Genomic DNA, 17,778 nt, shown 5'->3' with positions numbered 1-17,778 from the left:
CAGTGGGGCATTGGTTTGGGTTTTTTTATTGAGAGGGGGGTGGTGGTGGTTTTGGTTTTTTCTCTTTTTTTCCCCCTAGAGAATTGCCATTTTCTCAGATGTTTGAAATAGAGTTCTTGTTCGTAAGAGCAGAGCATTAGCTGGGCTAATTAGTGCATCCTGACACAGCTGCAGGAGTGTGCTGATGTGTTTTATAAATTATGTATGTGCTAGGATGAGCTTATTGAAGAATTCCTGAAGAACCATGTGCATGTGCACATAGTAATTCAGCTGTTGCAGCCATTTGCATTTCTCTGGTACTCTGAAGATCTTGCAGCACAGCACTGAGCTTCCCAGGTCTGACAGAGACACACAGATAATCTGAGTGGGTGAAAATGAGAGAAAGCATCAGGTGTAGAGCCAGTACCAGTGCCTGTAAAAAGGAGATGAAAACTCACTAACACAGAGCATTTTAACTCAGTGGGGTAATAACAACAATCTTCTCTTGCTGTCTTCCATAAACAGCAAAATAAATTTACTGCAAATAAAAGCAGCCCAAGAATTTAGTAATATCAGCCACATCAGCTCATGATGGGTACAGTGAGCAAGAGACCTCTATGCATTCATGAGGATGTGACAATGCAGGCAAGTACAAGACCTCAGAAGTGGACCTAACCACATTTATCTTCTTTAAATGTTTGAGGAATAGTGAGTTCCCACCTACCAAGTGACATAGGTTATAAGTAAAGATTAGGATGGGTTTCAATCACTTATTCTATTATGAAACTTAGCAGGAAAAAATCCACTGCAAACTTTGGAGGAAAGGATCTGAAATAAGTCATCCTCCCCATCTATTTCTCCAGCAGAGACAGGCTGGATTTCTGAATTTTCTGCAAACAACTGGTAAAAACCTGTGCTCTTGCCTTCTCAAGGCAGCTGCCTCTTTCTGCTCATGCTTAGACTGTGAGAGCTGCTTCTAAACAGCAAAGTTTCATCTCCATTGAGCCACTCACCTTGGAGAAGACTCACCTGCTTTGGTAAAATGTTCACTGGAGAGCTGGAAATAGCTCGGATGAACTTTGCTTGATAGATTTCATATCCTCCTGCATCTCTACAAGCAGTTAATACCCTGGCCTAGACAAGCCTCATGCTTGCTCTTCAGAGGAAGAGTCAGCTTTGACTCTCTGTTTAAACAGAGAAAGCTGAAATAAGCAAATACAGTCTGTGACCTTGTAGAAATATATAAAAAATAACTTCATTAAAGATCAATATTTCTCTGTCTAACGTGTTCTGGGGAGGCAGAAGGGAGGGTTTTTCTTTCCCACTGATAAGGTTCTCTGGAGATGAACTGTACAAGGTGGCCTAGCAAATTTCCTGCCATAACAAGCTGCATGGTAAGCAAATAGTGACTAACAGGGTAGTTCAATATTTACACAACCTTTTTCAGTTTTAAGTCCACGGCAGATTACCAGAAAAGGTAAAATCTCTTCAGATAAATTAGTAAGATTTTCCATCAAACAGTTTACTCTTTTCCCAGAAGTAGGGAGTGACAATCCCAAGCACACAGCAAAACTCACATGGAAACTGTAGGCACACAGCAGGACAAGCAACCCAGTGTAGGGAAAGAGAGGAAATACACGGGATCAGTGAAGCAACCTGCTCAGAGCAGCTCTTCTCAGTGTTGGCTGCCTGAAGGGGACACGCTGCTGCTTGCTGGCTTGCTTTTTTAGGGGTCTTTACCACATAATGGAGCTGCCTACTGCTGATAACATTTATTTATGTGAGGAGGTGAACACACTGCTTCAGAAGCTTCAGTTCTTGTGTGCACTTAATTTTCCTGGGTACAAAAGGTTGAGATTGCAGCTTGCCTTCCTCCTCCTGCCTGACAGAAACTAGAAATAGGAATGCAGACAGCATGGGAGGTTGTCTTTGGGGAAACCACAGCAATCCTTTATGCTCAGAGCCTGTACAGGAGCAGGGAGGTTGGATTAGATGACCCCCAGTGGTCTCTTCCAACCTTACCCATTCTGTGATTCTGTAACACCAAGTCTGGGAGCTTTTATTCTGCTTCTGAAAACAAACAAAAGAACAAGAAAGTGAGACCACAAGGCATTCGGGAAAACACCAGGAAAAAATGACTGTGGTCAAAGAAGGGTAGAGATGCTCATTTGCCAGAAGAAGTGAGAGAGGAGAAATTTTTCAATGTAAAGACCTTTTAAGACATCAAAAAGTTTTGACTCAGCAACCTCAAGATTTTGGCTAAACCCCAGATTTTACAGTAAGATGTTTATACAACCGAGGAAAACACTCCTATAGAGATCTCGACTGCAGTGATGTACAATATAGTAAGTACCGAACGATTTTATCAATAGGTAACAATGTATCAGAGCTTGCTCTTGTTGCCACTTTTGCTTGCGTTTGCAAACACCCCTTTGCCTTTCGCACCTAGAAAAGCAGACCCAGTGTGGGCAGACAACCTACAACAGGCTGCTTACAGTAGTTGTAAGACAATGTTTCAGGTTGTGTTCTTCACTCTCCCTCCCATACCTTTCCCTCACAGCATCCCTTCCGAAGTGCTCCTTCACTTTCATCCTGTTTTAACGGGGCATCTTCCTACTTTCCCAAGGTATCAGGGAGTTGTGGATATGAAATAATTATTCTGAGGGCAGTGCTCTACAGCAGTGTACTGCTAGAGTTGTATTGAAAGTAAAAATTTCCAATTCCCTAAAATAAACTAACCCTTCCTCAGTATTGGGCTTGAAAGCCTTTGAAAATTAGTAGGGTCAAAAGAAGCCTCTTTTTTTATTGCACGCACATTTAGGTTTTGTGTCCTTTATAGATGGTTTGTTTTCCCTTCACATACTGACTCCTCTTACCTTGGTGCTAGGAAAGCAAGTGCAATTCCACCAATTCCAGCATGCCAGAACTGAGATGACTCACCAGTTACTCCACTCAAAACAGTGCCCCGGCAAGAAAGGACTCTGTCCACCACAGAGTACTCCAGTTCTTGGCAGCAAGAGCTGTGCTCTTGCCCAAGTTCCAACTGCCAGACTTGAAGACTCAATCTCCCCACACATGGGGACAGTTCTCTGAAGCTCTCCCTTACATGCAGAACTCTGCTGAATACATCTACCCATCTGCAATTTAAATATTAGCAGCACAGTGGTGGAAAACCAACCCTGATCTCCAATCCTAACCTGTTTTAGGGTACGAAAACTGCTAAAAAAGCATTTTTCAGACTTTACCAAATATTGCTGTTAACATGAATCGGTTACATTATCCATACTTCAGCTATTTTCTGTTTGGTCTACTGCTTCCCAAAAGTAAGAACATGGGGGAAGGGTGGGCATAATCAAGATATATCTCAACACCCAGAACCATATTCTTAATAATAATAATAGTAATAATAAGAAGAATAACAACAATAATAATAGAGGAGAAGAATGTCTATGTGCTAAGATCACAGAAAGGCATGTTTCAGTGCCTGATTTTTAAAAGCCCTTGGTTAGAATGAAGTCTACAGCATAATACCTGCCTCTTGCCAACAACCATACTTCTATATAGTGATGGCACTGTATTATTCAGCTCTTTTCTTTAAAAAAGCCCACAAAATTGCATGTCACCATGGGAACAGTCTAAAGTTGATTTTGGAAAGAGGCTCATTTCCTATAGCTTTTCTGTTGGCATAAAAATAATGTCACTGAACTGTATCAGAAGTAAGTGCTTTATGAAGTATTATCTCTAAAGATACCAGCCAGTTCTGAAATTATCCTCCCTAATGGTTGCATTTCTTTACTTTCTGAAGCAGAATAAAGGGCTCAGAAAGACTTCTTCCCTGTTTTCCTCAACAAGAAACACACCCTAATTGTGTGATCTACCAGCAGTGTGATCTAATTCCACTGTTTTTCAGCCTGCAATATGTGGTGTCAGTATAGAAAACTTCCTCCTTGGAAGAACAATTAAACTTTAAAGAAGTCATCCTGGTTGGCTGGCTGAACAAATGACACATGTTCACACAAGAATTATTCAGTCAACCATCTTAATAAGGATTTACTTTAAACAGAACCTTGTATGGGTACACTAGACTCAGTCTCATTAAGGAGCAAGTTGGATTTTTATACAGCATGAACCACTGGCAATCTAAAACAGACCCACTGAAGAACGGAATGGAGAATCAAACGCAATGTTTCAGACCCAAGCTCTATGTGCCTTTAATACTTTCTTTTTCCTTTTCTTTTTGAGAGAGTGCACACTACGACAGACATTTGCATTTATCATGTTTTCAACTTCTTTTCTAAGGATGAACTCTCTGAATCTGCATCTTCCAACTCCGCTCTGTGTCTTTTCAGTCCTCCAAAAGATTGAGTGCTCTCACTGCCTGCAGGATGCAGGTCAGCAGTATCCTCTCTTGTGCTCACATTGTAGCTGTTGGAGTCCATTTCAGACAGGCAGCAGTCTTTGTGCAAGGTCACACCCACCTGTACAAGGTTGCCATTATCAGCATTTGAGTGCACTTGTAGTCCTTGCGTCACAGTCTCCTGCTCTCCAAAACTCTGTCCATTGTTGAAGCATGAAGGGTGAAGATGCAAGTGGCCATTATTGTGGTTAATGCAGGAGGGGTCGAGGCTCCTCTCCTCACTGCCATCAGTCTGGTTTCTGGAGCAGTGACCTGACATACTACAGATGGCAACAGCGGAGAATGGAGGGACCAGTGAGTGATGGCTTGGTGCTGGTTGACAGTTCTGACTATTTTTCTGTTCCACAAGTCCTGCGGTCTGAATGCAAGGTTCTTCGGTACAGCTATTTAGCCCTTTGCAGATAGCTTTTCCATTGAGCTTTTTAGTCTCAAAAGAATGTTCTACACCTCCACCACTTGTGTCTTCAGATGTGTTTTCTTGACCCTCCATCCGCCGCTGATTGTCACGTTCATAAGCTTGACCATTACTAGAATTTTCTATCCCACCACATTCTTTTAAAGTTTCTCTGTTGTGGCTTTCAGCAGAAGGAGCTGAGGAACCCTGAGGAACTACTGGACTTAAGTTCCTAGCATCTTCCTTGGTTAGCGAGCGTGCTGCATTGTGCCTTCCACTGGTTCCTGGTTTCCCTTCATCATTTTCTCCATCTCCTCTGGAGGATTCACCATCTTTACCAGCTGAATATGATATGTAAGAATAATGGAGCCATTTGTAAGCTTTATAAATCTTTCTCTCCACTGATTCACTGTCTGAGCAAGGGGATGTCCTTTCTTTAAGAACTTTGTTGGCCGAACTCCTTTCTGGTGAAGAAGCTGGAGAAGAAGAAAGATCATCTACTTTGATCTGGGGGTAATCATATATGTCCTCACCTATATAAGGGGTTACATTCTCTGTGTTAGTGCTAGTCCTTTCCTCCTTTTGCACCTTCTGTCGGCGCCTCAGAGCATTGCGTTGCCTCATCGATGTGCGTCTTTCATTCAGTTCCTCTTCATCTTCTGTACTGCTGCTGCTGCTGGAGCTGCTGGATTCATTCTCCTCGGGACTCGGGGATGGTGGCCGTGGGAAAAGGTCTGTATCTAGTTCTGCCTCACAGGTATTGTCATCAGAGTCAGACTCATTGGAAAGGGCCAGGAGACGTTTATCCTGATACTTTCTCAGTGCAGAGAGCCTCTGCTGACGGGAAGACACATCTTCTCTGGCTGAGGGGGACGCAGTTGATCTTAAGGCCCTTAAGTTATAGGCAGTTTCATCAGACTCTTCAGCCACATGTGGTGGGGAGTGATGCAAAGAGGTGGAGGACTCTGACTCGCTGTAGGCGGAGCGTTCACTTACTCCTGCATGGAGCTGCAGGATTGTGCTCTCACTGAGGTCGCTGTCTGAATCAGAACTCCAGCCCTCAATCTCCCGGCGCACGAGAGAGTCAAAAAAGGCCATCATCCGTGGATCTTCCTGGACTGATTGGTTGGCGTAATCGTGGGACAAACCACTACCACTGTTCAACACAAGACTGATGTACTCTTCATGAGTGTAGAGGCAACGTGAGTCATCCTCAATTCTACCATCCAGGTCCCCTGTGCAGTCAGGCTGCTTGTAGGGACTCCAGATCTGTAACAGAAAATAAAAAAAACCCCAAACATATGTCTTTGAATTCAGAAACCATTATAAGCATTTGAAATGGAACAGTAGCTCAAATACCCAGAATAGCTGCAGGTTGCAGATTGTTTTTATTAATTTTTACCCCTCAGTATCATACTTACAAGTATTACAGAGCTGTGGGATTTTATCTTCCCCTTTACAAATGTGTTTTTCCTGCATTTACTTCTCCCATCCAGAATACAAAAGCTCTCACACTGCAAATTATCCATCATTTTGGTAATTCATTGTGTGATAATTCCTCCCAAATTGCAGGGCTCCATTTTTATGTAATCAGGGATGCTTACTCACTAACAGTAAGAATAGTTTGTTGCCTACAATACAGTCTTAGCACTAATGAAGGCACTTGTTTCCCAGGAAACCAGAGCTGCTTGTGCCAGTGGTGTAGAGTAACATTTCATCCAGCTACGTAGTCAATCCCACCTGATCAGCAGGCAGGGAGTTGAATGCATGGAGGTGAAAAGTAGAGCTGCACTACTGGCTTTAGGGAACAGTTACAAAGAAAAAAAATCTTCCAACATCCTCTGAAGACACAGCAGCAGTTTTGATGGGGAAAGTTGAAGAGTTTTGAAGTAGAAAGCTACTTTTGAAATGTACTGATCTCACCAACAGCAACAGTCTTGCTATGCTATCCATCTGTCCTTCCCTCAATTTTCCTGGTATGGAGAGGAAAAAGGGGAAAAAAAGCTCCAAAGAAGATCCACCAATATCCCTAAGAAACTGGTAATCCATAGCAAACATAATAGTTGGATGTCCTCACCCTTCTCAGATTTACTCACAGATTTGGGGGCAATGTGATTATGACGTTCTGTGAACAACCACTATCACTTTAATGGGATGAACAATGCCTTACTGTGAGCAGAGCCAGTATGTAGCTTACCTAAAATGCCTTAATGTACTGCTTTTAAAGATCTGATCTCAGCCATGCTTTGGTTTTACCAGGCTAACAAGCTCAGGGAAAAAAATTCTATGACAGGTTGGGCTTTTGGGATAGTTTTTGGAAAAAAAATCTAACAATTTTCCCAACAGAAATTAATTAACTTTCGTTCCAAATAGACAAAACTGCTAACAAAAAGTGTTTTGCATGTATAAATGACATAATCAGCACTCATCTTACAGATGCCTAATTAACACATGCAACATAACCCAATACTACCATAAGCAATAAAAGAAAAGCCCACAAGAATGCCACTTACTCTGTATTCACTGAGATTTTCAACAGAGTTTCAAGAGAAACTTTACACCTTCAATAGTGATAGCAAAATAAAATAAATTATCTTGCAACTACTTGTCCAGAACAGCTGAATTTAAGATGAACAAGTAAACTTTATTCTGAAAATCTCCCAAATTTGAAGGCTTTTACTTTTCATTCTCTGTAATTTATGGTTAACAGAGCTTCCACATATGATCTGGCTAGACAGATAAAAGAGACGCTATTCCAAAATTAAAGTGGGCTGCCTTTCTTCTGCACACAATCATCAAGCTGCCTTTCAGAGCAAAGGGAATGGAACTTTACATTGCATTACATTAGGCTGTTTCTAGGAACATCTCAACATCAAGGTGGTATTTGCTATTGGTACTTAATTGCTATTTTTATTTTTTGCAGTACTTCAGCAAATTCTCTCCCAGTGCAGTTCTTTAATATAACACTTGAAACCAGAATGAAGACGATTCTCTGTTGCTTGTTTCAAGCACTGCACTTACCAGACACGTAGCCCAAAGGACAAGCATCACGTTTGGATGAAGATAGCAAAACCCAGTCTAAGCCTACTATGTACAGAATTTCAACAACCATACTTAACCTTTTTGAACTATTCAAGAGAACAGAAAGAATCACTCTTCATCCTCAATTTCCCAGGCTTCACTTCCTAAAGACAATGTAGGAAAGAGCTTTCTCTCAGTGAATCCATGAGAGAGATTGCTGATTTGTGGATACACCAAGTTTTTTAACAGAAAAAAAGAACTCTACTTGCTGAAAGACTATTCTTGGGTTGCTGCCTTCTTGATGATTTATGTAGCATGTGTTCAGTACCTTCTCTCACAACCTGTCAGATCTTTTCCCCCTTTTTCCCACTACTGAGCATTTCAGCAAGCAGATCAGATCTTTTTAAGAAGCATATCTTCTTGTAAACACTTCATACTGTGTGCTTTCACAGGCTGGCATGCCCCTTCCTCTAATTCTTAGCAGTGGTCGATTGATCACTAGGTTTTATAAAACCTTTTTTTATTTTTAAAGCAACAGAATTAGAAAATGCTTAGATCCTGTATGAACCAATATAAACGGAGGAGAGGTAGTCTGCCCTGAAGTCCCTCTGAGAAAGGTCTGTTTTCTAACGAAATTAATCTAAGAAGGTTCATAAAGTGTGCACTGAGATATTCTACATCCTTGCTGGCACTACCACATCTCTCTGCTCTTTCTGCAAGCATCAGCAAAAATAGAGCAGTGTAAAATATTGAAAAAATAGCTACAAAGGGTCCATAGTGAGGGTTTTCCATTCCATTCTGTTCACAGAGAAGAAGTAAGTAATAAAGAGAAGTCAAGGGAATTCAGGATGAATACCTGCTTGTAAAGGATCAGTTGTCTCTGGAGAATGATATCCCTGCATTTTAGATATTCTGTTATCAGGGAGTGTGAAGGCCTGCCAGAGTCACAGAAAGAAATCAGACCAAGAATCTATCCTTGGCAGACCTGGGAAGATTTTAAACTGGCATCAGCTGATCCAGTGCTCTCTGGGGCATCTGAAATGGGCTTCTGTAAATGGAAAGCCTTTGCCTTTTTCTCATCCTCTGACTGATGCCACGTTGAGGAATAATGTAATCAAACTGGAGAAAACAAGTTGGCAAATCAACCCACTGAAGCCAACAATTTATCAAGAAGTTCTTTCTCTGTCAGAAGATTAAGGAGATGACAATTACTCACTGATGACCTGAGTACAGATATAAAAATAGGAACAATAAGAGAAAAATTGAAATATGAAACTGGTTCTCTACTTCAGTAGATATCTACTGACAGCATCTTTGAATTGTTTGTATTCCATGGTGGCAAACCCCCAAAATTTAAAACAAAAAAGTAGTTATGCCTGTAGCGTGAGAATAATTAAAACCAGCTATATTAGATTATCTGATTAGGCAGAGGCAGATAGTCACAATGACATTAATCTGTCACCATGGCAACATGTGCAAATAGACTTTGTTATCTCTGACACACTGATGATTTTTAAACAAATGGGACCTACAACAGTTGTGCTCTGTTACACAATATTCCATTTTCAGTACAAAACAGAATTTCTTTCTGAAAGTCGTTATGCACTTCATCTATTTTATCTTTCCTGGAACTGTCTCCTAACTGCATAATTCTCCATGGTCCTCCTCTAAGTCCAACACATCAGAGGGAATGCCTCATTTATTTCTTCTGCAATGCAATCTGTTTTCCTGCCAGCACGTCCCAATGTCTTGCACACTTAACTGAGGAGAAAGTGGTATTTTTCTGTTTTGTATTGCTTTAGCTCTTGTGGTGAATGCTTGATGCAAATGATTATTTTAGTTTGCAGCTGTGCTTTTTCAGACAATTTTACTGAAGTTCAGTAAATGAAGGGCAATGAACAATTCATTTGTGTTGACATGTCCACCACATACTGTCTGGAGTAGAGACTTCTAATGTCTTCTATTAATGAGATTGTTGGGTCTTATTTTTGGTCCTAGCAGAAATCAAACCTTAACCAATGAATTACTAAATTGTATTCTTGTGGGTGCTTCACAACAAAATAAAACTAAAGCAAAAAAAACCATAACCAAAACCATCAAAACCATTCTTGTGAATACTACTCTTTTCTGTGGGGCTAGGCCTGAGATTAATTTGTCTCTCATTTACAATCAGCATTAAAATAGCAAATGTGTTGGCAGAAGCTCATGGAATTATTGAATAGCTTGTCTGTACTATGGCTTGATGCTGGTGCTATCAGTTCCTCCCTTCTTGAAGTACTAAATTTAGGCCAGCTAGTCTAAAAATTAAGACCTCAGACAAACAACTACTTGCATCCACGTTTTTAATTCATCACAAAATCTCTACAATTGTTTCTACAGTTGCAACCAACCACAGTGAAGTTATCTTCTGTGATTTAATTCCAGAAGGGTTTTAGAAGATGCTTGAAGGATAATAAAAACAAGGACACTTTTAAATAAAGTGAATGAAGCAAATAAACAAAAAGGAACAAAATAAGAAAACATAAAAAATTAACTACAATTTTTATTTATGGTTCCTTCTCCTGTCATTTCAATTTCTCTGAGCAAGCACATGAAGGGTTTATATAGGGGAAAGAAAGACAGCCATGCAAAGGAAAGACTTGTGTTCCCAGCTGGTTTAAATGCAGTAAATGGCCCCTTGGAACCACTGGTGCTGTTTTTCCTGTTTTGCCCTTCTGCTAGTGGCAGTTACTAGTCTCCAACCTATCCACAGAACTAGCTGGAATGAAGAAGAAACCACCTTTGTACAGTCACCCATAAACCACTGTGCACTAAAACAGTTCCTTTAGAGAGCGAAGTCAGGCAGCTCAGACAAGACACAAGCATTGAAACAACCCAATCCCCAAACAAGGCACATCACAAGCTGAGACAAAAGGACATACAACAAAAGGGTGAGAAGTTCTGGCTCGCTAATAAACTTAATACATTAAACACCTTTCCCTTAATTTGTTTCTAGCTTGCAATGTTTGGGGAATTCAGTTCCTTCAAAGCAGCTGCACAAGTTCCACTGCACACACTGTGACACAACAGGCATTCTCTTCTAAGGAAGCGCTCAAGCAGAGGTGTCTTTCAAAGAGTTACACAACCTGTGACTGCAGCCATAATCAAACTAACCTTTTAATCACTAGGCAAAAAAAATGCCCTGCCAAAACCCTAGCAGAAGTACACAAAAGCAACACAGGGGATGTTTATACCAATGTTAATCCAACAGTCTAAGCACACTCATGCAAGAAGGATTCATAGGGTGAAGGGTCAGCAGATCTAGAATCCAAAAGGGAAAATTCAGGTTGCATGAATCAAGTTCCCAAAGCAAAAAAAAATATGCCTCTGGCAAAACTGTTGTTAAACAGTGACAGTTTGACTGCTTGGAAATTGAAAAATCAGTGAGCTGCTAAGACTGTTCAGTGCACTTTTGTTCAAAGCCTGTATTTACAGTATTTGTGATCAAACCTGTCAGGCAGGCACAGATGAAGAAAAAAGAACTAAAGTACAAGGGAAGACAGAAGAGAAGGAAAGCTGAACTACAGTCAAAACCCAAATGATAGTGGCTGTAATGCAAGCGATGCAGTGGGACATTGAGCCATGGTCCCAGGATTTTGGGGCAGTTCTGGTCCATAAGTTGCACATCACTAAAACATTCCTTTGCAGGACAAGTTCATGCTGTCAACTTGTAGCTGACAAAAGCATTTACTAATATTCTAACAACATTATTTATAGCCACATGCAGGTAAGACTTTCATGAAGTCATTCAACAAATAGTTAGGATCAGCAGCAGTTCTTATTATCCTACTTCAAAATTAAATGATTATGGCTTTTTTCATCCTGTTGGTAGACCTAAATTATAGCAAAATATCTACGGCAGCAGAATGCAAATCACATTAGTGTAGCATACTTCTCTGCCTTCCCAACCCTCATATAACAAAATTGGTTTTGCCTTGCTCCCACAATATTGACTGTCTTTCCTTAAGGAAAGAAAATTTCAGAATCTAACAAAGTTTCTCATCTCTTCCATTTCCACTGAAAAAGGTAAAAAACTTCCTAAAAATACTGAACATTGTTAAAGGATTCAGAAAAGACATATTGTGCAAGTTATTAAGAGTCTTTCCTCTGGAAGCCACAGAAAAGGTATGTTGAATTGATTCAATGCACAAATATGTACAAAAATTATAGGAGGGCTTCTGAGGTGTTGTTTGGACCAAATTCAGCCAGGTCAGTCTAGGTTAAGGTTCAACAATACTCTTTGGAGATACTTTTATTAAAGTATCAGAAGTTGCAGGAGATCACATTACAACTGTGACCAAACTCACCCAAGAGGGACTGTTTGCATGATACTTCAGCTATGCATGGAATTAAACTGGAGAAAAATTCCTTTTTCAAGGTACAAATGTAGAAAATTCTGATCTTATCCCTTATCTCTGAAACCTTTGAAATTGAAATGAAGTTTAAAGTTGAAATGACCAATTAAAAGTCTGGATCCGTTTAGCCAGCAAACAAGACATGACATTTTATAAAACAATAAGAGGAGAAGAGAGGATGGGTGTGGAATAGAATGATGCTGAGCAAAACAAAGCATTTCATCCTGAAACATTGAAAGAACACATTTTCTGATAACTAATCTTACCTTTATTATCTTTTCAACGCCAGAAGAACAGATCATGTAAGTGTGAGGATTAAACCGCACTTGGTTTACAATTGACCGATGACCTTTCAATACCATAAAAGCACCATTGACGACCCTGCCAATGCCACCTAGGGGAAGACAAGCACACATGGATATGAATAATTAAATCTTCATATTACTTTCGGTCACAGTCATTTAAAGTCCTATTATATTTGACAATGTGCTTCAGCGTTATTTTGCAATATTTTAAGGCCTGTATTGGCTGCAGAATTCCGATTTTATGAGCAATGCCCTATGAGAAGCTGCAAGTTTGATGAAAAGCATCCTTCCTGCATATTAGGACTTAGAGGCTTGCTTTGATTCATCTGAACAAACAATGAAGGTTTTTGACCTAATATGACAAATATGTGAATGAGAACAACATACATAATGAAATCACCGTGAAACCACAGTACCTAAGGCATGACACAGAGAGTTTGTAAATCTGAAGCAGAGACAAATAAAGAGGTTGACTTGTTAAAGCTGTACTATTTTTCAAATTTATTTTTTAAATCAGTAGTTTATTACTCTCACAGTTGGCTCTAGTCTGATGAATAGAAAGGACCCGAAATAACACATCTGAGCAGCGGGTTATATCATTCTTTGTCACAAGGCAGTGAATTAGCCAAAGTGGAATGCTTTTGTGCTAGTGGTAAAACCCAAAACAGAAGCCAATTAACTTTTCTGCTTGGTCATTGACTCTTACTAGGTCTATACACCAAAGCAAGAAACTGTCATGCAGTATTTTTTTATATTCATAGAGTCACACAATTAAAAAGACAAATTTGTTAGAAAGCACATCTTTGTATCTGAATAAACAATTGTCCATCAACATGCTATGACTAAACATTTTCAGTGAAAGCAAACAAAACTTAAAAGCCGGGAAGTAAAAACTGGCAATCGCTTCCAATGAAAATCAACTTGCTATTTAAAACTTCACAGGTTGTAAGTACACCTTATAGAAAGTTAAAATAATTTCATTAGCTTCTGTGCTACTTATAGTCATCTTTACACGAAACAAACTTCATGTTCCTCTTGTTGAAAATGTTTGCTATCTTCCTTTGACCCCAATAGGAGCTATTTCAGCTGAAACAGTCGCTAGTTAAAGCCCTATGTTGAACAACTTGTTTTCTAAAACAGAGTCAGAGTTCTCCTGCAATGCACATTTCCTAAAGAAAAACTTGCATTACCACTGAAGACTAGCAAGATGGAAGGGTCAAGGAAAAAAAAAGAAAGAAACATTCTTCTATCACCTTCCATTCGTTAGGTTACATAAATGATGAAAACAACTGCAGCTAATGACCTTGTGTACAGCCCCTCTCCTCTCAGAAAGCGTGCTATCCCTTTCACTCATTATAACTGCTCTCTGAAGACCTGACTGATGTTTAACATGGAGTACAAACCAGGATAAGGATTTAGAAATGAGGTGTCATCCAACTCCTAAAAATCCAGAGACAGATCTTTTACTGCTCCTGGAAAGTGTTCTGCTTTGCACAATTTTTGCACAACAAACTGCTGTCTCATGGCACTTTGGGATAGAAAAATAAAGTTCCTGAAAATGGGAAAAGTGATGGCAAATAACTCCAGGGATCAAAATACATGGCCCTTTTAAAGACTGTTTATAGAATGAAGCCTCATTTAAAACTAAGAAAACTTGACAGGGAGACTATCACTAGCTAGTTAACTTCTACATGTGTTCACTGCACTGAAAGTGCACTAAGACTGAGTTACCTGGAGCAGTTCTCTCATTTGGGTACATTTGTATTTTCCGTAAAGATTCAGGGATACATTCTGCCTTCAGCCACTGGAGCAAGATTTCACCACTGTCAGCAAATTTGACCAGGAAGTAACTGATTGGAGAGCAAGTTCATTAAATGCCAAATTAAGCTCTTTTGATTTTTCTTTTCCATTTTATGAGATTCCTCATGTCCTTTCATTCTGCTCATCCTGCTAGACACTTATGGCTGATGGCAAGTTGCCCTACTCCCACAGCATTCCTTCCAGCCAAATCAGAGCTGTCAGTCCAATTGTATCTATCAAGCCAACAGTAGATGGTTACATCAAGACACATCTTGACCTAGCAGACAAATATTCCGAGAAAAAGGGCCTCGGGAATGAAGAGATAGTTCACTTAGGAAATGTTTACAAGTCTGTAAGTGATGTCTAAAACAAGTTTTAACTATCCATGGACTGTAGATGCCTGAATTCTGTACAAAACAAGAAATCTGCCCTGTAAGTCACTAACAAAAGAGTCAGAAGTTAGAGGGACAATAAGCAAAGACAGAACTATAATGGAGATGAAATACGAAAGCTGTATACCAGTATCTTGGGCTTCATTTCTAAGTCAGTCATTGGCCTTTTGTGGTACTGTCAGCAGTGTGAATTAACCCATGGTTCTTTTCCTAGTAGAACAGTGAGAAGAGTAATTTAATGTCAGAAGTATCTTCTGGCATTAAACTTTTGAATGTTTATCAATACACTAAGAGCAGTGGATGAAAAGTGCTCAGCATGCCACGTCTAGAACACAAGCTGTAGTCAGATTCATCCAGTGTCTCAAGCCCAGAAAAGCCAACCATATCCTGGGCTGCATCAAAAGCAGTGTGACCAGCGAGTCAAGGGAGGTGATTCACCTCTGCCCTTCTCAGACTCCACCTGGAATATTGCATCCAGTTCTGGGGCCTCCTGCACAAGAAATACCTGGAGGTGTTGAAGTGGGTCCAGAGGAGGGCCACAAAAATAATCAGAGTGAAGGAATACCTCTCCTACAAGAACAGCTGAGAGAGTTGGGGTAATTCAGCTGGGACAAAAGAAGGCTCCAGGGAGAACTTATTGCAGCCTTTCAATAAAGGGGCCTTATAAGAAGGACAAATGATTTTTACCAAGGCCTGCGGTGACAGAAGAAGGGGCAACAATTTTAAGCTGAAAGAGTGTAGGGTTATATTGGATATAAGGAAGGCTTTTTTTCAAATGAGAGTAATGAGATGCTGGAACAGGTTGCCGAGAGAAGTTGTGGTTGCCCCATCCCTGGAAGTATTCAAGGCTGGGTTGGATGGGGCTTTCAGCAAGCTGATCTCATGGAAGGTGTCCCTGCCTTTGGAAGAGGGGTTGGAACTGTATTTAAAAGACCCTTCCAACCCAACCCATTCTATGATTCTATGATTTTATAATTCTGTGAAGGAGCTCCAAAGGTTTCTGATTTAATACTGAAGTTCCCTGAACTCCTTTTAAGCAGCTAACAGTAAATTCAGAGGAAGTATAGTAATAGAACATACTTCGCTTCTCTTAAAATGAAGGTGAACTTCCCTACAAGGCTCCTTAAAAGAACTGCCCAATTACATGAAATTGCCACAGGAGAAGTACAAATCTTAGCAGTCAGATTTTACCAATGGTATGGGAGGTTTTAATAATTTAAAGCAAGAAGTGATAATCTTTGTGTCAAATATAACAGACTGTCCCAGAACCCCATTTTTGGGCAACTCCTTGCTTGATGCAGTTTTAGTCTGCCAACTCCTATGTATTTAAGTGACACCTCTAAGTAAGCTCTTAATGGAAACCCTTCTACATCCTTATTTTGAAAGCAGTCCCTCTATTTTATGGTAGCCCACCACAGCTGTCATCATATTACATTAGTATCTGCATGGCAGAAATCTGCCTGTGTCCAGACTTGTCTGGAATCCCCCTGGTCTCTCAGCAGAGGCTTAGCTGCAGCTCTACAGCCTTTAGCCATCTCCGAGTGTGAGGTAAGTTTGCTTATGTCTGCTGGCAAAAAAAAAGGTGCATCTGTACCTTAAGTGGAGACTAGCCATAAACTGCTCAAATTCCTGATGCTATCTTCCTTTTTTCCATGTAATAAACTCAATTTCTTTTTGCTGCCTTCCCTTGAAATGGTATTTTTATTTGTATTGTTTCAGCAGAATTGACGTCTGCTCTCCTAAAACCACTCAAATTTTGCTTTTGCGGTTTGGGGTTTTTTAGGGGAAGGGGGTGTTACTTGTTTGCTTTTAAATTTAGTGGCATGAATGGGTACTGCAACTCTTTTAGCATGGCAGCTTTTATATCCTTAGCTAGCTCCCACAAGTCTAAGCAGTGCTCATGCAGAGGCCATTAGTTTACATATCTGTTATTAATAATATATAAAAATATTAATTTTCAAGTCTTCAGAGGCTGACTTATGCCTATTTTAGTAGGTTTATAATTTTATAACCTCTAAGTACTGGAGGGAAGAGATGGATATCTAGCTGGTTTTGCAATACTACCCAAAAATTGCCATGTTTAGAGACAGTCCTGAGTAGTGGTTTAGTGTTCTAGCTGTGCTTCAATGGGTTTTTTTGGTCTGCTTTTTTTTGATACTCAAAGTGAAATGTCAAGAAAATCACTCTTAATTTGTACCCTGCAAATAAGGGTTCCAAAGAAGAGCAGTATAAAATCTCCAAAAATCCTCTAAGTAATACCCTACTATGATATTTGACCATCTGAAAGAAATAACTTATAAAAGGCTGAATCTAATGTGCACATCTTAACACAGATTTCCCATTTATGTTTGACAAGAATACCTTGGCAACACAAGCCCTCTTTACAGGCTCCTGTACAGAGGAAGGAATAATACAATGTTTTGAAGAAGTTGATGTCTACTAAGTTGCCAAAGTGATTTCTTCTTGGTTTGCTTTATTAATTTGTGTTTCAAATGTTAGGCTAATGAACTACATCTTAATTATGTGGTTTTGTAAATATTTATGTGAATGATCTGACATATTGCAAACATGCTGAATGGTACATCCCGATACATTTAAAAAACTCTAGTAAATTGTAACAAAGGAGGGTGATTTAGACATCAATCTGACTTCCCCTGCATGAGTTCTACAGCAAGAAGCAACGTTTAGACAAATCCAGAATGAATTATTTGAAGGATAAAGAAAAAGCGAGAGTGATAGATTACTAGGAAAAGTGCTCTAGTGCAGAAATCCTGTAAGAATGTAGAATAGTGTCCATACTAATGGAAGCTTAATTGTTCCAAACATTAAAAAAACCCGTCAAAATGCCAGAGAACTTGTTGGGATATGGAACTATCCTCCACTGGCTCTGTAACAGAGGAATTAAATGACCTCATTAAGAAGTCTTTTCTATCTAGGACACTGGAAAAGAAATCCCACTGTTTGTTCATATAAGGTAGAAAGACGTTCCACAGACTAAAGCATAACTTCATACAAGCCTTGTGAATTACTCAAAGTGCTGAAAACTCCTGAGAAGAACCAGATATTTGCAGCTGCT

General features: G+C 39.8%; 1 protein-coding gene across 3 annotated transcripts in view; it reads right to left on the bottom strand.

Annotated features, from left to right (window-relative positions):
- Window positions 1-4,065: 4,065 nt before the first annotated feature.
- DCAF5 (DDB1 and CUL4 associated factor 5) overlaps window positions 4,066-17,778 on the bottom strand; it is a 70,902-nt gene continuing 57,189 nt past the window's right edge. For all 3 annotated transcript variants that reach the window (XM_082283610.1, XM_082283611.1, XM_082283612.1), the window contains exons 8-9: window positions 12,472-12,599; window positions 4,066-6,059 (exon numbers count right to left, since the gene is read on the bottom strand). In XM_082283610.1, coding sequence (XP_082139736.1) covers window positions 4,254-6,059; window positions 12,472-12,599 — 1,934 coding nt within the window. In that variant the 3' untranslated portion in view covers window positions 4,066-4,253. The remainder of the gene's footprint in view (window positions 6,060-12,471; window positions 12,600-17,778) is intronic.

Source organism: Coloeus monedula, assembly GCF_965178545.1.
Source record: "Coloeus monedula genome assembly, chromosome: 6".
NCBI classification, from domain to species: Eukaryota; Metazoa; Chordata; class Aves; order Passeriformes; family Corvidae; genus Coloeus; species Coloeus monedula.
This window is presented reverse-complemented; position numbering and strand designations above follow the sequence as displayed.